Source organism: Corvus kubaryi, unplaced genomic scaffold, assembly GCF_017639235.1.
Source record: "Corvus kubaryi isolate FWS band 111438036 unplaced genomic scaffold, C.kubaryi_AGA036_p1.0 37391, whole genome shotgun sequence".
Lineage (NCBI taxonomy): Eukaryota > Metazoa > Chordata > Aves > Passeriformes > Corvidae > Corvus > Corvus kubaryi.
Genome location: NW_024581130.1, coordinates 10360477 through 10383898, shown reverse-complemented (window position 1 = coordinate 10383898; position 23422 = coordinate 10360477). Strand labels below are relative to the sequence as shown.

Sequence of the window (23422 nt, the reverse complement as noted above, 5' to 3'; positions counted from 1 at the left end):
TCTGGCCCCCCCCCCCTTATTTTCTGTCACTGAAGCAGCAGCACTCGGTTTTTAGGACAAGGATGTTGTGCTTTGCTGCCTGAGTTCTCATCCAAAGGATTCCATATATCCATATGCACGTGGCAGGGGATGCTTTGCTGCAGTTTATCTTTTCTGTTTGTTTGCCAGGGGGAAAAAAAAATATGGAAGCTGACTGGAGATTTGATCTATCTGCTGCTTTTATTTGTGCAGGATTATCAGTGTAAAAATGAATGTTTACAGCCTGGAAAAAGTGGGTGGGAGACCTCTGAGCCACCCTAATTTCCAGAGTGGGGAATAACAGTGCGTTGGGAAGAATAACCCTGCTGGGTCATCAAGGGGGTCGTTGCCTGGGCATCCTCCACCCCCAGAATGAATCACCTGAGGCTGTTTTATGGCTTTGGGGTGTCCCATTCCCACCTTGAAATGAAATCTGGGATCTTGCAAGTTGAGCTGCTTTGGGTTTGTGCCAGCAAAACGTGGAAAATGCTGCTCAGTGTGTGTTTGTGTGTGTGTGTGCTTCTCGATTTCCTCCCGTGGGAGTGGCCAGAGCAAACAGCCCTCAGTAACAGCTTGTTATTAAACAGATGGGGATATTGACCCTCTTCCATTTCCATTTTCCTAGTCAGGGAAAATGAAATTGCATTACTTTGCCTTGGAGGAGTTCAGTATGTTAATAAAAAGATGTATATGAAAACCAGTGGAGAGTCCATGAAAATCACAAGAATTTAGATAATTTACATGAATTCAGCCCTGGCTGGGCAATAGAGATTTCTCTTCTAATTGTCTTTTTTTTTTTTTTTTTTTTTCTTGTGCACAGAGCTGAGAGTTTGCTCTGGAATAGCCCAATTTGTTTAGAAAGTGTTTAAGGAAAATCGGGATTTTCCAGTGTAATTAGGGAAACGACTGACAAGCAGGCTTACAAGCATATCAATAGGGCTAATTGATTATCAAGGATGTTCTCACCTAATTGGCATAGGAAATTATTTGCTTAACATGACTTTAAGCATAATTAGATTGATATAAATTTTAGTAGAGACCGAGATGTTGAATTTACAGAGATTCTTGATAAACAGTGATCCCAGGAGTCACCAGCAAGAGGAAAAACATTTCTTTTAATATGGAAATCAGTAGAATCTGTCAAAGCTCTTTTTGAAATGAGTGAACTTAAAAAATTCATCTCAAACGCCCCACGAGTCTCTATTTTTTATCTTTATTTACAGTGCAAGTGGGGTGTGTTTCCTTGGGCCTGCATTTTGGGAGGTGGGAGCCTGTGTGCTCAGGGCTTGCTTTGGTTTTGAGTGTCCCACTGCCTCTCCAGATACGGGGGGAGCACGTGGTTCTCCCCACAATTTTGCCTCTCTGAAACCACGGGAGCCTCCTTGTGGAAGGCCAAGTTTTTCCATTGGATGGATGTTCCCAGCTGTGCCTTGGCAGATGGAGATGTTGTAGGAGACCACAGGTGTCTTCCACATCTGGAGGGATGGAGTTATTGGGGAAAAATGTGTGTCTGCCTCTTTCCAAGTGCTTGGCTTTGCTCCAATGTCTCCTGAGGCTTCAGGATTCCATGGGTTAGTTTATTCCAGGTGGACCTGGCAGTGCTGAGTTAATGGTTGGACTCCATTATCTTAGAGGGCTTCTCCAGCCTTAATGACTCTGTGATTTCATTATTCATAAGCCTCCATCAAAGCATCCTTGGCTGTGTTTTGGGTTTTCTCTTGGATATGCTGACCCAAGGCATCCTGAGCAAACCGTGGTGGGTGTTCAGAGCTGTCCATGTTGTGGCTGGAAATGCACTAAAGCTGCTTGTCCCTGGGCTGTTAAAAACTACAGAATGTCCTGAGCAGGAAGGGCCCCACAGGGATCATCCAGTCCAGCCCCTGGCCCTGCACAGACACCCCAACAACCCCAGCCTGGGCATCCCTGGCAGCGCTGTCCAAAACGCTCCTGGAGCTCTGGCAGCCTCGGGGCCGTGCCCATTCCCTGGGGAACCTGGGCAGTGCCCGGCAGCCTCTGGGGGAAGAACCTTTCCCTGATATCCAACCTAAACCTGTCCTGCCCCAGCTCCAGCCGTTCCCTGGGTCCTGTCCCTGTCCCAGAGAGCAGAGATCAGTGTCTGCCCCTCCTCTTCCCCTCATGGGGAAGTTGTACCTGCAGTGAGGTCTCCCCTCAGTCTCCTCGAAGGGGGATCAAAGGGGAGGGCTTGGACTGTAGCAAGCCTTGGGAAAGGCTGTTAAACCTGCTCCTCTGGGGCTTCAGCCCCACTGTTTACTCAGTGCACTTGAGGACTTGTGCTGTTGCTCTTCCCTTCACTAAAATGAGGGCACTGAGATGCTTTAGTGATTGGTCTTGATTGCTGCCTTCCCTCTCCACTCCAGGTTTCTGAATATTGCCCGGAGACTACAGGGATGGAGGAGTTAACTCAGAGAGACAAAAATCAAAAATTTTTAGGCCAGATCTCCCCAGAGAGCTTCACTTTTAAATTTGCAACTCCAATTCTCCCTTCTTTCTTTTTCGCCAAAGCTGTTTGGAAAGGAATAATGTGTAACAGATACCTCCACTTCAGTATCTCAGAAGTGCAGTGTGTGCTAATTAGGCATCCTGGAGCCTTTGGAAAACGCTCCCATTGTATTTGCAGATGGAATCTACCCTGCTGCCCCTTTTTGGACAAGGGAGCTGGTTATTCAGCTCTGAGAAGCTCACAGCCATTGGCAGATGATGCATTTTTAAAGTCAAGGTTGAGAATGTGTGGGTTTGTGTTTTCTATTTCTTTTTTTCCCTCCTCCCTCCTGGTGCACGTTGCTGAATTTGAATAATTAATGCCTGTTGTCTTGCTTCCTGTTTTCATTACTGTATGTAATGCTAACCAGCAGTGGGCTGAATCATTCATAGGCTGCTTTCTCCACCTCGACAGCTGGAGATGTCATGGGAACAGTGATTGTGAGGTGCTGCAGACTTTCTAAATCCATTTCTGGAAGCAGGAGCAGTAAGTACTGAGTCCATGCTCTTGGCCAAGCGAGGTTCTCTGGGCAGATGGTATCAGTGTGGTTTCTCTCCCTGCAGCTTCTGTTCCTGCTCAGGTGTCCGTGTGTGTGGAGGGGAGGGTGGGTGCTGCGTTTTGTCCTTTCCCACCTATTTCGGACTTTTATGGATCTGTTTGTGATGCTCATGGAGAAGAGGGAATGGTTTTAGACTTGTTGGTTGTGCCTCATGCAATTACACTGTATTTAGGAAGGGATTATTTAAAACTCATCTTAGATTTTTTTGTCATTGTGCTTTTCCTGAGTTTCTGTGGAGAGCAGCCTGGAATTGTGGGCTCCCACAGTACCTGCCTTTGCAGTGAGAGGAACCAGGGTGGGAGTTTCACTTGGTGCCTCACAGAGCCTTTTCAGTTGTTTTTTCCCTTGGACACTGCCAGGGATCCAGGGGCAGCCACAGCTTCTCTGGGCACCCTGTGCAAGGGCCTCCCCACCCTCCCAGGGAAGGATTTCTCCCTAACATCAAATCGACACAATTCTTGCAAGTGATCAAATAAAATACCCAGTGGAAGCTTTTGTAGGTGGAGGTGACCTGTCTGCCCTCTTGCCTTGCATGACTAAAGCAGGAAGAGGTGGAAATCAGGAGAGATGCTGTCCTTTGGAAGTTAATTCGTGCAGGATTACTTGAAACAACTGTTGGCTTCTAGGTTTTCAGGGTGGGAATAAGGGGTTTGGCTGGGAAGTTGTTAATAAGCTGTGAATGATTTTTACATCTTGCACAGATGCCCCAGCGCCTTGTGTATCACTCCATGCTTGGAATCTTCAGGGCAGAGAGGATGGTTTTGCCCAAGACCTTTAAGTAGCATCCAATTTTGCGCATCCTCAGTGTTTCTGTCCCATTGTGATGGGTTTTCTGCGTCCGTGGTGGGAAGGCAGAGGGGGGACTCATTTCCTAGGGATGGTCTTGAGGCTGAAGATAGGAGGCAACTTGTGCAATGACTAATGCTGAGCTTTATAAATAGCAAGAGGAGAGGTGAAATGCGGGCAGGGAGGTGACCTCGACACGAGGCCACAGAGGTGGCACAGCAGAGCTGGGGGGGGGCCGTGGTCAGCCCAAAACAGTGTCAGGCTGGCTGTGGCTGTGCCTCTGTCCTGCTTGTCACCCCCGAGGGCATGGGCAGAGCCACGTGGGGAGCTGGGCTGGCCACACACGGATGCGTGAGTGAGTCGTGCCCACCTCGTGTCCCCTGCCAGGGTCAGCGCCTCGAGCAGCACAGAGAGCTCTGCTGGAAGCACAAAGCTGCCCCTGTGTCCGGGGGACAGGAAGGCACAGGGCTGCGGGCTCCGGGGACAGCGGGGTGACACTCTGCTGGGCTTGGAGCCACCCCAGCCTCCTGCCTCCGGGCTGCTGAGTGCTGATTAGAGTCAGGGCAAGGCTGTCCTGGGCTGTCAGCACAGAGCGTGAATGGGCATAGACACGGGCAGGAGCTGGGAGGGTTGAGCTGTCCGTGTCCTTGCTGACATTTCTGTCACCGCCGCGTCTGCACTGCCTGCAGCATCCCCTTGTGCATCAGCTGGATTGAAAAATACGGTCAGCCCTGTTTTTGGAGGCTTCCTTCCATGGCATGTGTCAAGGAAAAGCTTTTAGGTGGCTGGCTTATCTCCCTAAGCCCAACCACGCTTTGCTGATGCCAGCGAGGATGTTGCTACTCAGCTCTCGCAGCTTTTCCCAAGACCTGAGTGCTGGGAATCCCACATGTAAGGAAGTGTTTCCCCTGGAGAGGGGAGGATTTACTGCCCACACACCCTGCACTCAACTCTGCACTCTCGGGAAAGGTGGGCAAGCACTTTGCAAGCTCAGCCGCTGTCAAACTCCACTCCCAGCCCACTGATGATCCACACAGCAGCAGTGTGTGGGGCTGTGGGTGCACACCTGCGCTTCAGGAAGCTGTGGAAAACCTGCGGTGTGGGGTCAGGCACAGCATCCAGCTCTGCACCCCTGTGAGTGCTTGAGAGGTGTATAAAGGGAGAGGGTAATACCTGTATTGTATATTTTGTGTATACACACACTATATTCGATATTCTTGGGGTTGTCCTGTTCTGTCCAGGGCCAAAAGTTTGATCCTTGCTGGATCACTTCCAGCTCAGGATAGTCCATGATTCTGTGATGCCCCTTCTGCAGGAGGCATGGAAGTGTTTATTCCTTGTCTGGGACTGTTTTGCAGGCTCCAGAGGATGCTGCAGATGAACTGCTTTAGCCTGGCTGGGTTTCAGCTTTGTGGAGGTCTCCGAATCGATTTTCAGGTTGTTCTTGCAGGGGCTCTGGGTCTTTACACTTCAGTCATTCATAAAAACCCAATCACCTGGGCTGCAGATCGTCGTCCTCCTGCTCTTGTCCTCACGTGGCTTTCCCTACCGATAACTCCTACGAACACATTTGCTTTTGGTGGTGTGGGAGAAGCTGCCCGAGGAAATCAAACTTGCAAACTAATTAAACTTCTTGGTCTTGTTGAGTTACGAGTGGGAGATGTTGGCAGGGCTGGGAATAGATCTGATTCTCATCTCTCCTCTCAGTAGCCAGAGGACACGGTTAATTATGAAATTGTGTGTTAATGTATTGAAATATCGCTCGGGATTTTAATTTCCTTTTTTTGTTGTTTTCTCTCCTTTGCCTCAGGGCGCTCCCAGGAGCTGATGGATTTGTGGTAGCTGGCTCCGGAGGGGCTGGAAGGAGCATGGTTAAACACCAACCCCTGCAGTACTACGAGCCCCAGCTATGTCTGTCCTGTCTGACCGGGATCTACGGCTGCCGCTGGAAACGGTACCAGCGGTCACATGATGACACCACCAAGGTGAGCAGGTGACAGCAGCTGGCTGGCACCTCTTCCCTGGGCTGCTGCGTTGTAGGTCTTCCTTGAAAGTGTTAAATATTTGGGGTTTTTCTTACTTATTGGCTTGGATGTTTGATGAGAGTCATTGACCCCATTGCAGGAGGTCTGAGATGTCCTCCCCACGTGGTTGATGTAGAGATGGGCACAGGGAGGTTGGTCATGGAGCTCCAGGGGATAGAATGTGCCCAAATCTGTCCATATTGTGGTCCTGGGGAACACTTTCCATGTGTTTTTTCTCTCCTTGCTCTGTGTCCTGCTGGTGCTTGCAGCACCCTTGGCTGAATCTGTAGGTCCTGTGTTTCTGCAGCATCTCTGCCTTTGTGGTGTGCCTTTAGTGGGCATGGTGGTATTTGGTCCAAGGGGCGACTTGATGATCTTGGAGGCCTTTTCCAACCTTCATGATTCTGTTCTTGCATGTGAAAATGAGTTTGTAGGTAGGGAACAGGGTGGGCTGTGGCTGCCCCATCCCTGCAAGTGTCCAAGGCCAGGCTGGACAGAGCTCTGAGCAGCCTGGGATAGTGGAAGGTGTCCCTGCCCATGGCAGGGGATGGGACTGGATGGGCTTTAAGGTCCTTTCCAACCTAAACCCTTCTGTGGTTTCATGGAAGGCAACAGAAGGTGAGAGCAAGCTGGGGGTAAATGGGAAAGCTGTTGCAGGTGACTCTTCCCTCCCCTGGATAAACATAGATTGTACGAGCTCTGGCAGAGGGAATCCAGGCAGTGAGGCTCGACTTGCACCTCCTCTCTTGTTCTGGGCTGGGAGATGAGGTCTTGTGATGTGTTGATAGGAGAAGTGTGAAAATATTGCTGTCAAAGCCCCCCCGTTACATCCTCTGGGCAAGGAGTTTGTATCACTCTTCTCTTGTACTCCCGTGTTGCCTGGGATGTTTTTTTAAGTGTGCTTACAAGTTAAATTTTGGGGGTTTTTTTCTTCTTTAAATCTCATTTCATCTGGAAGTGCTCCCTGGAGACCCTCTGGTTGCCTTCTGAATGCTTAATTTTGCTCTGGTATCGCTTGGCTCCTCTGTTCTGTTTTTAAGTCTATAACCAGGGATCTTCTTGGCTCTGGAGTGCTTTTCCTCTTGGAAAAGCAGCTGTGAAGGAGCAAACAGGGCTGTGTGGCAGATCCTGTGCCAGAAATGCTCCTGGTTGTGAATCGCAGCCATTGTTGGTGGTGCAGCTTGGCCAGGAGCTCCCCTGTGAGTTGGAAAGTCACGGCTTGAGTTTGTGCAGCCCAAAACAAATTTCCTTTTGCAGAGTAGGAATGTTGGTGCTGTTTTCACTCTGCTTTCAGCCTGGCCAGCTTGGTCCGGGTGACCACTTTGAGCCAGCAGAACATTACAGTTCTTAGCTAAAAATTTACAGGAAAGTTGCCATGAATTTTTTCAGTGAAATCTGCCTCTGCTTGCGCTACCAAAAAATATCAGTGGCAGCTTTCCAAGTCTACTTGGAATTTCCATTGGTTTTTTCCTAGTGCTGGAAAGGAATTAGTTGTGTTTAAAGGTAGCTGATCCAGGCTTAAAAATATGTCCAGTCTGAGCTGCTCTTTTTAAAGTCTGTGTGAGGCCTCAACTTCCACTTTGGTGAAAGAGAGATGGAGACAACAGCAGAAGTAAGAGAAGAAAACCTAAAACGAGCTGCAAGCTGTGCAAAACAGAGAAGCCGTGGCTGCCCCATCCCTGAAAGTGTCCAAGGCCAGGTTGGACGGGGCTTGGAGCACCCTGGGATAGTGGAAAGTGTTGCTGCCCACGGCAGGGGGTGGCCCTGGATGGGCTTTAAGGTCCCTTCCAACCCAAACCACTCTGTGATTTTATTACTTTTTTTAAAAACACTGATCTGTAAAGGACAACAAAGAAAACACCACAACTTAGGAGCCTTTTTACTTGGCACAAAGGCAGCGACACAGTGATGAAAACACCTCTTGTATGGCCTCACATGTGACCTTATCCTACCTCAGCCTCTGTAAACCCAGCAGCTGTAGCATCACGCATTTTCCTGAGCATAAAAATGGCCGTGGCACACCAGGGAGGTTCTCAAGTCTTGCAAAAATCCAGAGCTACCCGGAAAGGAAGGAACTGGATGTGCACGAGTTGTTTTCCTACTTTTTAATTCTCAGCAAGCAAGTCCTGCTTTCAAAGAGGAGTTTCTAGTGTAGACCACAGCGTGTTTATCTGCTTTTCTTGTTAAAGCATCAAACTCCCCAGAATGAAAGGCTTTCACCCCAATTTGGGGCATGACCCAGCCTTGCCTCTGTGATATCTTCAGCTGATGCCTGTGAATGTTTGTTGTCTGAATTGTGCTGCACCTCAACAGCCAGAATTTTAATGGTTCCTCTCTTTTTTCCTTCAAACGAATGCACATCAAGCTTTCTACTCCACATTTAAAATTTACATGAGAATGAGAATTTTAATTGGGACACCTGAGTTCTAGTTTTTCTGAGGCAGTTTTCTGGAATTGTCATTATCTCTTGCTTTACTCTGACCTTTGAGAATGGAAGAGTGTGGCTGAAGGCACACAACCCATAGAGTCCAATCTCCTTTTTAAATTTTGAACATTTGCAAAATTCCTTTTTTCTGTTGTGGGCCCTCAGCTTTAACAGCAAGGCCCCCTCTCACATTTATCTTTTAAATCTTTAGTGCTTTTTTAAATGAAAGACACATGAAGGAGGAGAAAATAGTCTTGCTGAGATTCAGATCATTATAATCTCTGTAGCTGGGGTGAAGAAGGATTTTCTGATCTAACCACAGCTTGTTCATCACATATTCCACCAAGGATATTATGAAGTCAGTGCATGCAACCATTTTTTTATTGCTTCCAAACCCCTGTTGTTTGTACACGGCAAATATCCCACCTTGGAAATCATCCTGGGTGAGAGAGGGGAAAGAGATTTCCTGCCAAAGGAAATGGCAATGATAATTTTTTATTCTATCCAGTAAAAAGAAGAAGCCACTCTGATTGACTGGCTGGGCTGAGCTATCAAAGCATGGTCTTTCTGTACATCACAAATCTCCTAATCCTCTTCTTAATTGCCAGTTGTCTGAACTGTGAGCATGTGGGAGGGGAGATGAGGGGAAATATCCAATAAAGCCTCTCCCTGCCTTCATCTGCTGCTGCTCATGTAGCTGCAAATGTATAAACGAGATCCCAACCCCTTCCCATGAATTGGGCAGTCCCTGTTAGGATTTATGCCCTTCAAGTGAAATGTGTGTGATTCAAGACAGTCCATTTGGTTAAATGCATCATGTGACCTCCAACTGAGGCTTCTGATGGCTTTTTGGGGTCCTTTTGTGCGAAGATAAATGAGGAGATGTGATCCATCAGCATAATGAATTGCAGAGCTGTGTCTGGGCTGCGTGTATTAATTCACTCTCTGGTGAAATGCTCTTGTAATTCCCGCTTGGCCAGAGCTGTGAAATGACCTGAACAGATGATCTCAGCCACAGGCTTTGGAGCTGGGACTTTGTCAGTGCTAATTCCCAAACGGCCAGAGGTCACTGGTCACAGAAATTGCTTGCTTTGCTGAAATCTGCTATTAGAGGATGGGTTAATTTGCCCTTTTCCATGTGTTTTTCAATTTGTGAGTGTTCCAGACCGTAGGCCTGAGGGCATAGGAGCTTTTGAGGGGAAGAGGCTCTTTCAAGGTTGTTTGATTGGAGGTTGGGCACTGAAGCATTGGATGCTGCACGTTGGCCGTGACCAGTGATTCAGAGCTGAGTCCCCATGAATGGATGTGTCCAATCATGTTGGCTTCATGGGCTCAATGCAGGGAAATCCAGTCATTCCATTAAATATCGATGTGTTTTTTCCTTACTGTTCCTGAAGGTGCCCCCCTCACTAGAGGGGGCTGGACCAGATGGCTTTTAAAGGTCCCTTTCAACCCAAACTATTCTGCTTCTATGAATCTGGGTTTTTTTTTCCCCTTGATGCTTGGAAATGAAAGCAAAACCTGTTTTGGTTTGTTTAGGGTTTTACACATCACTTAAACATCCTTTAAAATTGGCCTTGGAGTCCTTCATTTGACAGGGAGGCTGTGAGGTGGATGCTTATCCAGGGAAGCTGTTTGGGATCCACGTGTCAGCTGAGCCAGGCAGGAATTGCATTTGCTGTGTGTGGTGCCATCAGACCAGAGTTTGCCAGGGTGTTACTGGGTCTGACTGGGAATGGCCTTTGTGATTTTGGCCTTCGTGAAGGAGCAAGACCTCTCTTAGACAGGGCAGGGTCCTGTGGAGGACTGGCAAGGAGCAGAGAGTTTTTCCAGCCTCAGGAACTCAGGGATTAACCTGCCAGGAGCTTGCTTCTCTTTGATTTCCACACCCTCACACAGCTCCTAGAAAGGCTGGGATGAACTTGCTTGTTCTGTGTCAAAGAGGTTCCCTATTTCGGCAATGCTGGTTTGAAGGATGGGAAATCCCATGTCCCTGAAACCCCAGTGTTAGAGCCTAATCTTGTGGTGCACCCTAAATATTGTCAGGGTGAGGCTGTTTGATTAATGCTGAATTTCTGGCGTAGTCCTGATGCAGGCAGAATGCCTGTGGGGGAGAGTCTGCAAAACCCATTGACTGTGGGGCCTGGGTTGGGATTATGGGCTCAGACTGGGGGATTAACGTGCCCTGGGATTTATAAAGCTTTAGAGGTGTCAAAGGTTTTTACTGCAGAGCATCTGCAAAATGGGGCTTTGGGCTCTGAACAGCCAGCACTGAACTGAGCTGCCTCTGGAGAAAGGGGAAAGAAGAGGGGACAAGGAGGGATTTTTGGGCCATGGTCCCTTAGAGCCAGCCCTGTGTTTAGCTGGCAGGTCCATCCCTGGGTTTCTCCGGGGATTTCTTTCCCCTGGACTCCTGGGTACAGCAGCACTCCTCCAGTGTCAGGAGAGTGGTGCAGCCGCTCTTGTAAAATCTCAAGTGGTTTGAAGGATGCCAAGTAAACTCCTGGTTTAACCCACATGGCAAAGCCTTTCCAGGCTCTCCCTGTGAGTTCCCTGGACTGGTTTTGACTGGGATACAGTTAATTTTCTGCGCAGCAGCTGCTATGGTGCTAAATTTTGGGGTTTTGACTGTAACAGTGTTACAGCTATTGCTGAAGATTGTTTACACAGCATCAAGGTACAATATTTTCTAAATTCCCTCCAAGAAGGGGAGAAATGAGGTGTTTTTTCTGCTTGTTTTCCTAAACAAGCATTTTCTTCTCAGCTGTGTAGTTGTCACAGTTAGACTTTTACAATTGAATTATCTAACTCCTTTTCCCAAAGAGGCAGTGGGAACCTGTGAGCTAATTAATCCCAGGGTAATTCATTGTGTCTCTCTTTACTCTGATATTTAGTCCTTTCCCAGGGGTGGAGCCATGAGTGTGAATTTTGAGGAGAGAAAAGGGTAGAAGTGAAATGGCATTAACATCATGGGAGTTTGACTTGTGGGAGTCTTGATGTCAGAAGTTCTCTCTCTGATCTTGACAGAAGAGTGAAAAATTGTGGCCCTTTTCCAGAGGAGACTGGATTCTTCTCACCCAGAGGGAAGTGAGCCGTGCCCTTGCTGCCTTTGAGTTGGACTCCAGTGATTTCCTTTACATTTGGGGTTGAATTTGCCAGTCTCCTGCTTCGCCAGCTCTGCTTTTCCAGCCTCTCTCGTGAATTCCCAGGTGTCCTGGAATAGATCCAAGGACGGTTGGGCGGTGACAGAGCAGAAAATGCTGGAGAGCAGCTTCGCAGTGTGTCCTTACTGGGTGGCTGGATGCGCTGGGGGAGTGCAGGCGCCAGTGGAAAAGGCTTTTTTTGGTCCTTTCTTTTTTTCCCTATCCAAATAGAAGGTATTTTTTCCTGTCTTTCAAAAAAGCACTTTGTGGAAGTGCCTCAAGGATGCTTGTGGGTCCAAAATGACCGCGAAAATTACCTAGATAAGAAGGAAACCTGGCCCCAGTGGGAGTAAATGAATGACATGGAGGGGATAGGAGGGGAGCAGGATTAGCTTGTGGTGATGAGCCTTGAGAAGGGTGTGCAGAGGAAGAGGTGGAAGTTAGGAATAGTCTGGGAGTAAATCACAAACTGGTTTGTGTTGGGAAGGACCTTAAAGATCACCTAATTCCACCCCCTGCCAGGGGCAGGGACACCATCCACCATCCCAGGCTGCTCCAAGCTCCATCCAGGCTGGCCTTGGACACTGCCAGGGATCCAGGGGCAGCCACAGCTGCTCTGGGCACCCTGTGCCAGGGCCTGCCCACCCTCCCAGGGAACAATTCCTTCCCAATATCCCATCCATCCCTGCCCTCTTTCAGTTTAAAGCCATCCTCCTCTGTGCTGTTATTCCAGGCCCTTGTCAAATGCCCCTCTCTGAAATCATGGTCAGCAGGGAAGAACTTGGAAATACATGAAGGTGTGGCTTTCCTGGCACTCATCACAAGGCATTTCAGTCATCTGCCAGTCTGTTGTTTTGGAGAGGACTCTGCTGCCTGTGGAGTCTGGGTGGGGATCCAAAGTGCTTGGGTTCCAGGAATGCTTGTGGTTTTTGAATTGGGAACCTTTGTGCTGCTGACATGTCTTATTAACAAAATTGATTAGCAAAGCTGAAAAATACACTGACTCTTCTTTGTTGGCTGTGAAGCTGATTGGTGATTTTAATCTGTATTTGCTGTCTCGTGAGTCCTTCTGGGAAAGGGAACTTGGATTTAGGGGTGTTTGGTTGCAGATTTAAGCTTTTTCTCCAGGTTGTTTCCAGAAGAGCTATGGCCAAGCTCCAAAGTGCGGTTTCAAGGATATAACAGCAGCTGGAGATGTGCTTGTCCATGGCTGGAGGTTTTAATTGCTTTTTGGTTGTTATTCTTTGTACTCATCTCAACCTTGAAAATTATTCTAACTTTTTTTTTTTTACCTTTGTGCCACGTCTGCAGTGAGGTGTTAAGAGAGAGAGAAGCTCATGAACTGCCCTGGGCCCATCATTTCCACCTGATGTGCAGTTCTGAGCCTTTATTTGGCAGATACTTATTTGCAGGTGATGTCAGCAAGCACTTGAGAGTCAATTGCCTTCAGTGAAATCAGATGAGGCCCTTTTCCAGGGAGAGCTATGGAACAAAAAATGAAACAACTGAGGCTTGCAGCCTGTGACCCTTAGAAACTGAATCAGCTTCCTCGTGAGCTCTCCTGAAGATGGTTGTAAAGTCAAGGTTGACTTTTGGGTGACCAACAAGTAAAGTTTGGGTGGGTGGTAAATCACTTTGCATGTGCCAAAGATGGCCTTGGGTCCCAGGAGAGCAGCTCTTACCTCCCTGCCCATCAGTTGGGTGTGTGAGGCTGCTGGGCAGGGACCAGGCTGTGACAGCTCTTGATCTGAGGGGGATGTGAACAGCAGGAGGCTGGTGACTTTAACATCCCCTTTATGCAAAAGTGTCTTAGCTGGGCTAAAATTCCCAAAGTGATTTAAAACTAAGCCTTTTCAGTGGGATGAAATTAGCTGGATGCTTAGCAGAGGTAGAGGGGGGAGACCCAGCTCCTCTTCTCATCCCTTTTGGCAGGAACCAACCCTTCCCTTGATTGTAATCACAGAATGGTTTGGGTGGGAAGAGACCTTAAAGATGATGTAATTCCAACCTCCCACTATCCCAGGCTGCTCCAAGCCCCGTCCAGCCTGGCCTTGGACACTGCCAGGGATCCAGGGGCAGCCACAGCTTCTCTGGGCACCCTGTGCCAGGGCCTGCCCACCCTCCCAGGGAACAATTCCTTCCCAATATCCCATCTAATAATGCTTGGGGGAGAGGTAGATGTTTTTGGTGCTGGTGACGTGTCGGCTCTTCCGCTGCCCCAGACTGCTCCTTTCACCACAAAGCTCTTTGGTTCTTGCTCACTGCTGTCCCTTCACGTGTGACGTTTTTTGACGTGACTTCTTGTGGCCTTTCTGGAAAAATGAACCTGGTTCCTGTAATTCAGAACTCGCTGTGGTGCCTTACTGGAGGCTTTGCTTACCACGCCTGCTTTGTCACCACTCAAACCACCCCACATCCTGAGCAAACCGGCCCTCTGTGACTGCGCCTCCTTGTCTGGGTGTTTTCCTTCCCCAAAAGGCTCAAGAGCATCAAGTTGTATCAGAAGTGGGGGTGGAACTTTTAGCTGAGCAGTGTCTGGAAAGGGTCTCTCATTTCACTGCTTTTTTTTCCCCTCGAGGTTGATGCAGAATTACTCTGTATGTGTTTGCAGGATTTAGTAGCTGTGTGCTCAAGTCTGACCAAACTATTTTGCTGCTCTTGTCTGCAGCCGTCAGGGATTCCTGCTTCTCCAGCCAGAAGCGAGGGATAAACACCACAAGGCAAAGAGGAACCTATGATGGGCCAGTGTCTGTCATGTGCTGGGCTTGCAATATCCAAGTTCTTGTGTGATGAGCCAACTCCAGCATTTAAATTACTCCCAGGATGGCTGATTGTTTATTTTCTTTCCCCAGCACTTCACCCTTGAGATTTAAAAAACAGTAATGAATAAATAAGCCAAGCTTCTGCCTCCTCTCCAGAGGGATGCTGGCTTTGGACACCCAGCCACTGCTGGGCCTTGTTGGTTTCCCTCTGGCAGTGCACCGAACCCATTTAGAACTCTCTTAGGGAAAAACAGGTGAATGCCTTCCATATGTCAAGTATTAGAGAAATGCACGATTTCTGTGACTTGCACAAAGCATCCCCTTGTCTGGCAGATACAGGAACAAGTGCACCCTTGTTTCTGGGAAGCGAAGCCCTAACCTCCTGCTGGTAAATCTGACATGTCCACTGTTTCAGACAGCCTCTGTTCATGTCCGCTGCGCCTCTGGAGGCTGGGCAAGACCCTGATTTTATCAATTTTCCCCTTGAAAGAGAGGCACTTCAGTTTTTCCTTGCTCTAATTCTTTTTTTTATTCTAGGCCTTCAGGTCACTGGGTTGCCACCAAAGCTGGGGCAGAAAGCCTTTGGCACATTAGCCCATTCAGTGGCTTTTGTTACCAGATGTGTCTCTGCCCTCTGGACCATCCTGTGGGATAAATAAGTCTGTGTTTTGATGGGGCAGCGTTTTGTGGAGCAAAATGTGAGCACTGAGGATTTGCCAGCTGGGTCAGACTCGAGGTCGTCCTGCCTGACATCCTGTCTGTGCCTGGGCACAGTGATGGGGCTGGGGAGGAGCAGGAGATCAGCCTGCTGGGCTCTGGGCTCCTTCCTTCCCCCTCCTGCCTTTGTGCAAGCAAGGGTTGAATAAAGATTGGATGTTGGGAAGGAACACCCTCCTGTGAGGGTGGGCAGGCCCTGGCACAGGGTGCCCAGAGCAGCTGTGGCTGCCCCTGGATCCCTGGAAGTGCCCAAGGCCAGGTTGGATACTGGGGCTTGGAGCAGCCTGGGACAGTGGAAGGTGTCTCTGCCCATGGCAGGGGTGGCATTGGATGGGCTTTAAGGTCTTTTCCAACCCAAACCATCCTGGGATTTTGTGGAAGAGGAGAGTGGAAAACTTAAGATACAGCCTAGGGAAGAGGAAGGGAGGATGAAGGGCAAGGAAATAAAGCAGTCCAGTAGTTGGATCCAATCTGATCCAATATTTGTCTGTTCTTCTTGATTTTAGTTATCTGATGTCCATCAGCTCACCTGAAGAGTGAGTGGAGAAACCTTTCCAGTTTAATAGATAAAATCTGACAAGTATCTTAATTGGAAAAAATGATGTTTTCTAGGGAGATTGCTTTGGGTGGTCACATGGACTTCTTAGAGAGATAAAAAGGCATTGCAGCTATTCCTGAGCACACTCCCTCTGAGAAACAGAGAACTGGAGATGGTCCCAGGGACCTCCTTCTATATATTGTATTTTCATATACTTCTTATTTTGGGATATTGTTCAGCTGCTCTGAGCCTTTTGTAGGACTCAGACAGAGCTTACCTGTTTGGGAGTCGAAATTAATTCAGGATCATCACCTTTTGGCTGTATTTTTGTTGGATTTCTGCTGTTGTTGCTTAAAGATTTTCTGTTTGTTGGTTGCTTTTGTTTATTTTGTGATGAACTTGCCCCAGCTGGTTGGGATTTTGGGTCTGGTAGCTGAGTAGTTGCCTGACAGCAGAAAGGCAGTAGGGGCGACATGAGCAGTGTCTGCCAGCCTGGGTCATCTTTGTAATGCTTGGCATGAAAAACAACCCAGGGCACCATTTATCCTCCACCAAACAGGTGAGCTGGGGAACGGGGCTCCTCTGAGAGCAAAAATTCCTTCAAAAGTCACTGAGTTATTCCTCTTCTGTTTAATCCTGTTGCTGAGTCTGAAACACAACTTCAAGTCTTTAAAGCTTCCAGCCAACCTGGGAAATTGTGATTGTTTTTTTCCTTCCCATTTTCCTTCCCTGCTCTGTGTTTCACTGGCTGTTCCTGCTGGGTTTACTTCCATCACCTCTGGCACCGGTTCCTCGCCAGGAGCCTGTCACTGTTTCCACAATATTTATAAATCTGTGAAAAGTTTGGGTTGGTTTTTTTTGCGTATGTAGGAGCCCTCAAGCAGAGATCTGGGAAGAATTTTATATATTCAGTTGTTTAAGGTAGAACTTTATATTATTCTTATTTCAGGATAAGTAAAAAAATTGCTTTTCTTGCTTTCTTTGAGTTGGACAGTTTATGATTGTGGAATGTGGGAATTCATTGGAAAGAAGAGTGAAGTTACAGTTAATTTTCACCAGCAGCTGTTGAAAACTGGGGTTGCTGCTGCTTCAAACTTTATTACTGGTCTTGTGATGGGAGGATTTGGGGATGGGGCCAGTCTGCCCTGTGCAAGGATATTAAACCAAATGGGAGGTGGCTTGGTGTATTGTATAGAAGGAAACTGAGAAAATCAAATAAAAATAATCCTTCTGCTCAGCCTGGCCTGAAATGGCAGCCAAAAAATTTAAAGCAACCTCTGCTTTTATTTTGGCATCTTAGCACCAGTTTCACTGGGGTGAGCCCACAAAGCTGAACAGAGGAATGGGTGGTAAATTAATTTCTTTGGGATTGAAGAAAAATTTTACTCAGAGTTGTCTTTTAAATAGTTACTCAGCTGGAGTGAGCCTCTTGTAATGCTTAAGGGTTTTAATTGTCTTCAGTGGGAATAACTAATGAAGAGATGGATGTGAGTGTGGTATTTGCTTTCACAAGCTTCAGATTTGCAAGAGCTCTTAATTGCAAAGCAATACCTAAAGGGGGATTCAAGAGTGCTGGAGAAGGATGTGGGACAAGGGATGGAGGGACAGGACACAGGGAATGGCTTCCCACTGCCAGAGGGGAGGGATGGATGGGATATTGGGAAGGAATTGTTCCCTGTGAAGGTGGGGAGGCCCTGGCACAGGGTGCCCAGATTAGAAATTAGGATTAGAAATTCTGAAACTGCTATAGGAACCAATCAATCACCTATAAAAAGGTCGGTCCTGCTCAGGGGCCACTTGGAATATTATCCAGAGCCTGGATATGAAGGCAAACCAGCTAAAAGTGCAGAGAAGACCCCTGTAAAACCTCCAGGTTAGCTGTGATTCCTGGTGGCATCAGCCCCAGTGCCACACGCCTCACCTCCAAACCAACAGGCAGCAGGCAGCACCACTGGGAAATGCTTGAGCACATTCCCAGGTTCCAGGGAGAAGGATGATCCCAGGGATTCAGAATTCATCACTGGTGACACCAGCAAGGTCTCTTCAATCCCAATCCATTCTGTGGTTCTGTAAAATGCTAATCTCAAGGTGTTTGGGGTTTTTTTCTTTGTATTTTCCCCCTCATGTCCTTTCCTGTTTCAGTCTCAGAGCAGCCCAAACGGACCTGAACTGGGGGAACTGGCAGAAGAAGGAACTGGGAGCTGTTTTCTGGCCCTGGCTCTGTTGTGCATCTTTGCAGAAGCCCCTTCCTAAGTGGGGGATGTGCAGTCAGGGCACTCAGTCTCATTTCCGTCTGGAACAGAGCTGGTTCAGTGGGGTCAGAGGAACTAATGAGGGGTGTTTCCCTTGGGATTCTGTCCCAGCCCTCCATCCTCGGAGATAAATGTGTGCTGGGAAAAGGGTGTTGTAATTCAGCAGTGTGACATGCCAGCCTGGAGGCCTCTTGATAGCATTGTAATTCAGGCAGGCAGAGTGCTTTGCCTTTCCTCTCCCCACTTCTGGAATGTGGGCAGAGCTGATGCAATGGATTTGTTGCCATTTCAACCCCCCAAGCTCTGATTTGGGTGTAGGATAATGCTCTTAACAACCCACACACTGAACTGTCACCACTTCTTGGGTGATGCAAACCCAAATGTTTGCATTTGGTGGTTCCTTTCAAGCCAAGTTCCTTATTCAGGTTTCTGTGTGGGTTTGGGATTTGCCACTGTGTGCTGCTTTTTGTAATAGCTGGTATTCCTCTGGGCTTTTTCTTTTTAATTGTACTCAAAGCCCTGAATGATGGATATGATGAGATGAACTAAATGTAGGCTTGGGGTCTGGCCCTCACCTCACCAATCTTTGCCTTCAAAGGTGTCAGTGTTTCTTCGTCACGTCAGTGAAGTGGAAATAGACATTTTCAGTTCCCTTCCAGGGCCTAAAGGGGCTCCAAATGAGCTGGAGAGGGACCTGGGACAAGGGATAGAGGGACAGGGCACAGGGAATGGCTTCCCATTGCCAGAGGACAGGGATGGATGGGATACTGGGCAGGAATTGTTCCCTGGGAGGGTGGGCAGGCCCTGGCACAGGGTGCCCAGAGCAGCTGTGGCTGCCCCTGGATCCCTGGCAGTGTCCAAGGCCGGGTTGGACACTGGGGCTTGGAGCAGCCTGGGAGAGTGGAAGGTGTCCCTGCTCATTGCTGAGGAGGTTGGACTGGATGAGCTTTAGAAGGTCCCCTACAACTCAAACTATTGTATGTTTCCATGATTCTCACTCATTTTTCTAGAAAATCTTGCAAAATTCAGGAAAACACTTTTTTCTGCTCTGGAAAACAAGGCTTTCCTGGGCTGAATGTGTTCCTCCAAAGCAGATCCGTGTGAGAGCTTTAAAGCAGCTGCAGCTGGGGAAAAGTGATAGAGAGGTGACCCAGGCCTCACAGACTTGTCAGGATGTTTTAAGGTATTAAATCAACTGGTAACTGCTGCTGAACAATTATATTTTGCAGCAGGGTTAAAGTTGAGCAGTTCTTTGCCCTCTCTGTCTGGCTGTGATTCATGAGTTGATACACTGCCTGTGCTCCCAAATTGTTTTCCTTATCAATTACCACTTGTTCTCCAGCCTGTCATTTCACGGAAGCTGGCCCCAGTGGCATCCCAAGGGAACGCATTTGCCTCTGAGGCTGCCAGCAGTGATGGATGGGCTCACCTCGAGTCAGGTGCTGCCTAGAAATGCTCCTGTCGCTCCTTTCAGAATGATGCTGGGCAGGCACATCAAACCCCATGGATGGGGCAGTCTGTTACTGCAGGGGTGGGGTTTGCAGCAGCTCCTGGTGGAGGCTGCAGGGAATTTCTGGTTGCTTTTCTGGGCCCTTTTTGGGCTTGTTTCTCTGCTGTGCACGAGATGCTCTTGCATCTGTTTTATTCTCAAATCTTGCACCCCCTTATTATTGAGGGCTTGTAAAGCACTGCAGGACAGCTTTGGTGATGAAGACTTGTCTTCCTCTCCTCCTTTCTGACTTATCTCCAAATGGGAATTGTCATCTTCCCCCTAAGATGCTGCTCTTACCTGTGCCTTGTAAATGGATCCCAGTGCCAACCTGGATACTGCACCCCAGGGAGAATCTGGGAAGCATCTGCTGGTGCTGGCACATTAAGTGGTTTATGAGCACTAAAACAGCTTTATGAGAAGCCAGCACTTAGCTTCTTATTAGTCCAGTGCCTCTGTGGCTTGAAAACAAATTAAATTTGAGATTTTCAACACTTGCAACCAATGTTTAAAGCTATTAGAGGGGTAAAAAGCTGAAATGGCCTCCATTATAATTTCACCACTGATTGAAGGGTTTTTCAGAGGTGGCAATAATGACTTTTTAAAGCAACTTCTGGACTTGCCTTCTTCAGAAGCCTTCAGTGAAGCTTGGGGGGTGGGGTGAATGTGGTCGGTGAGAAAGTTCTCCCATCGCTGGTACTGAAATGCTCTGTGAGGTGAGGGGACAGTGCCTTTGAAGCCTCCAGGGTGTTTGAAGTCAGGAAAAGAAACTCTCCAGTTTTTCCACGTCTGCATTGCTTCCACCAGCATGGGCTTGTTCAACAGCTAATCTTGCCCTGAGTGAACTCTTTTCTTCCTTTTTTTCCCCATTTCTTGGCAGTACAATGATTCATGTCGCTTTGTGGTTTTTATTTAATTGGTGTTCACCTCCTTCCCTCTCTTTTTAACCTGTTCTGGTTTTCTTCCTCTTTCTGTGATCTCCTTTTTTTTTTTAATTTGCTTGAAAGGAGAGAAATACCCAAAATCTCTTTCCTAAGAGCTGCAGTAACACCAGACTGACTGCTCAAAGGCAACCCCTTTTAACTCAGGTATCTCATTTGCACCAGAGCTGGCTGAGGACAAGGAGTTCTTGTCCTCTTGTTCCTGATGATGCTGATTTAAAGACAACACCGGACTAAGAAAGAGATTTTATTTTGCCCTGCTCTGAGAGCTGTAAAGAAAAGATCTGGGTGACTTTCATGGTGCTTCTCAGAAACAGGCAGAGTGTTCCTTCTGCTATTCATGTTTTTCTTTTTTTTTTTTCTATTTTACTTTTTCAGAACTGACCTGCTCAGAGGCTGCTGGGTGTTAAAATTGGGTGGGAACTCCTGGTGGAGAACAGAAAACTAAAATTTCAGATATCATTGTTTCCTCTGGACATGTTTTGTCCTCCTTGGAGCAGGTTAAAGTTTGTGGATGCCTTCAGAATCAGGAGATGCATTAAATGCCACCCAGTTACCTCTGGAAAGTCATTTTCCGGGTGGAAAATTGATATTTTCTGAATTACAGTGCCTTTTTAATGGAGGTCTTGATCTTGGCCGGCTCCACCTTCTACAAACACCTCAAAAGATGACCAGGAAGGAATTAGTAAGGGGAGAAAAAACAAATATGTGGACATACTTTGGGGAAAAATCATTCAATTCATGCACTCCAAAGTCTTTGGACTCTTGCCTTGCTTGTGGGGTTGGGATGAAATGCTTTTTGCATTGATGGAAAAGAGGCTTTGAGCTTAATAATTCCTGTATGGACATCTTGAGCTTTGTTTAAACACTTTTGTCTGTCATCACAGCGCTGGCTTGAAATAGGATTAGGGTTTGTTTTCCTTGGCTTCCCGAAATTTTGCTTAAGGAGGACTTTAGCTCCATTATTAAGCCGTGTTTACTATGTAGGAACACTGACACTGGTGAGGAAAGCTGGGGAAATAAGTAATGTGCTCCTGGTGTGCTTGGCTGCTGCTTTTTGGTTGTTAGAACTTTCTACAGTGGATTTGCTTTCATATCATTTGGTGGGAGGAGGGTGATTTAAATATGAATTTAATTATTTCCAGTGGTAGGAAAGGAGTCCTCTGTAGCTGTGTGCTGTCACTTCTGCCTGCAAAATTGCAGCTATTTATCCTCCTCGAGGTCCTGCTGCAGTCAAGTTCCAGATGTCAGAGTTTGCTGGGGTTTAAAAATGATTTTAATTTTCTCAGAGGTTTGGAGAGGGTGTCAGGATTGATTTGCTGTCTGCAAATAGAGGCTTTGGTTTTGTGGCCTCTGAGCATGAAAGACAAACTCAGGGTCACTGTTTGTCTCTTCAGAGGCTTTGTGAATATTGAAAACCAACTTATCCAGATCAGTCTCCTTCTGGAAACACTGCTTTTCAGGTAGGGATGATGAGAAGGCTGGTGGGCAAAATGGAATGGGTTGGCTTATCCTGATGCAATTGCTTGTGTCTGTAGCAAGTGCAGGACCCTGTAGTGGCCTCAACCTGAGCAGGAAATATTTTTAATTGTTTTCAGGGCTCACAAAGAGTATTGTGCTTTTTACAGGCAGCGAGATGGCAGTAACAATTCCAGATTTAACCTCGTTTCCCTGTTTTCTGAACTGCAGGATAGGGGCAAAAAGAAAATACAGATGCTTAGATGTTGTGTGAAGTTGTTGACTGTAATGATTCCTCTGGAGAAGCTTTGTGGTGGTGATTTTTAGGGAAAATCCCAGTGTTTTACTGGCAGGTTGGTTCTCCCTGGCTTCACTCTGTGTCCAGGGATGTTCAATCCAGTGGTTTCCAGTTGTTACTTACTGGCTGCTCCCTGAGCCTTGATGAGACCTGTTGATTCCCGTGGCCTCCCTGTGACTTTCCCTCTGGAGCATCTGATGATGGTTCACCTTTGGGAAAGGTTGAGGGGTTTTCTTTGAATATGTTACACTAAAAATGAACATTGAAGAGTGCAAGGCTAGAAGAGCAGGTACCCAAGGTGGTGGGGACTGGATCGACTGAATTCCTGGTAGGGCTCGGAAAGGGTGGAGAGCTGGCTGAGTTATGGACTAAACAAGCCCTAAATCTCTGCCCAGTGTCTGCCACGTGTCCAAACACTGCTGTGTCCTCAGGGGACAAAGGAACCTGTGTCAGCTCCACAGGATGACTGGAGATTTTCCCATCTGGGCTTCAGTAAAGCTTCCCACAGCATTTCCCAAGAGAAACTGGCTGCTCATGGCTTGTTTAGTGGGTCAAAAACCGGCTGGGCCCAGAGAGCAGAGGTGCCCTCCAGGGCTCAGGACTGGCGCCAGTCCTGGTTAATATCCATATCCATGATCTGGAGGAGGAGATTGAGGGCACCCTCAGTTCGCAGCCCCAGGTTGGGTGGGAATGTTGAGGGCAGGAATTCTCTGTAGAAGGGTCTGGACAGGCTGGATCCATGGACTGAGGCCAGTGGGATGAGGTTCAACAAGTCCAGTGCCCTTGGGTCCCCACAGTGCTCTGGGAGTGGGGATGAGTGGCCAGAGAGCTGCTGGACCTGGGGGTTCTGGTCCCAGTGTTCTCAGCCAGCAGAGAAGGATAATTTGGTTAAAAACGATGCTGTTGGAGGGAAGATTCACAAGCTGCAGGGTTCTTGTTGTAAAATTAAAGCACAGCCTTGACGTAACGAAGAATAAAAGAAGGGAGGTGCAATGTGTCACTATTTATGGCATTATGGTAATTCTGCTTCCAAAGCAGATCTTTAATTTGTACCCTGCTCGAGTTGTTGACTCTAATTTATAATCCAATAAACCCACAGATTGTTGCTCAGGGCAGGCCAGGGATATTACATCAGGCCAGGCCTAATAATTTAGGAGCAGTTCATTAAGCTCAATAGCATCTAAGGTGCAATTGCTTTTATGGGCTGGTGTGTCCCATTTGGCACCACCTGGTTTATTCCCTGGGTGCTGCTGCGTCCTGAATCCATGGCTGCAGCCCAGCAGTAGCTCATCTGATTGCTCCTGGTGGGGGAATTGAGCTGTCCAGTGGTGACATGAGTTGCTTTCCTACACCTCTGCCCTCATGGCAGGGGTTTGGAGCTGGTTTTTCCAACCCAAACCAATCTGTGATTCTGTTTGCGTGCCCTGCTGATTCTGAGTCTGTAACTGGTGTTCGTTGAGTTTTGGTTTGTGGGGTTTTTAGGTTTCTCTTTGGTTGGTTTATTTATTTGGT

General features: G+C 47.7%; 1 protein-coding gene across 3 annotated transcripts in view; it reads left to right on the top strand.

Moving 5' to 3' along the window:
• GDPD5 (glycerophosphodiester phosphodiesterase domain containing 5) overlaps positions 1-23422 on the top strand; it is a 102846-nt gene that overhangs the window by 38767 nt on the left and 40657 nt on the right. For 2 of the 3 annotated variants that reach the window (XM_042038027.1, XM_042038024.1), the window contains exon 2: positions 5674-5848. In XM_042038027.1, coding sequence (XP_041893961.1) covers positions 5732-5848 — 117 coding nt within the window. In that variant the 5' untranslated portion in view covers positions 5674-5731. Of the gene's footprint in view, positions 1-2926; positions 3005-5673; positions 5849-23422 lie in introns of those variants that run through there. The other variant, XM_042038025.1, reaches the window with a different exon arrangement.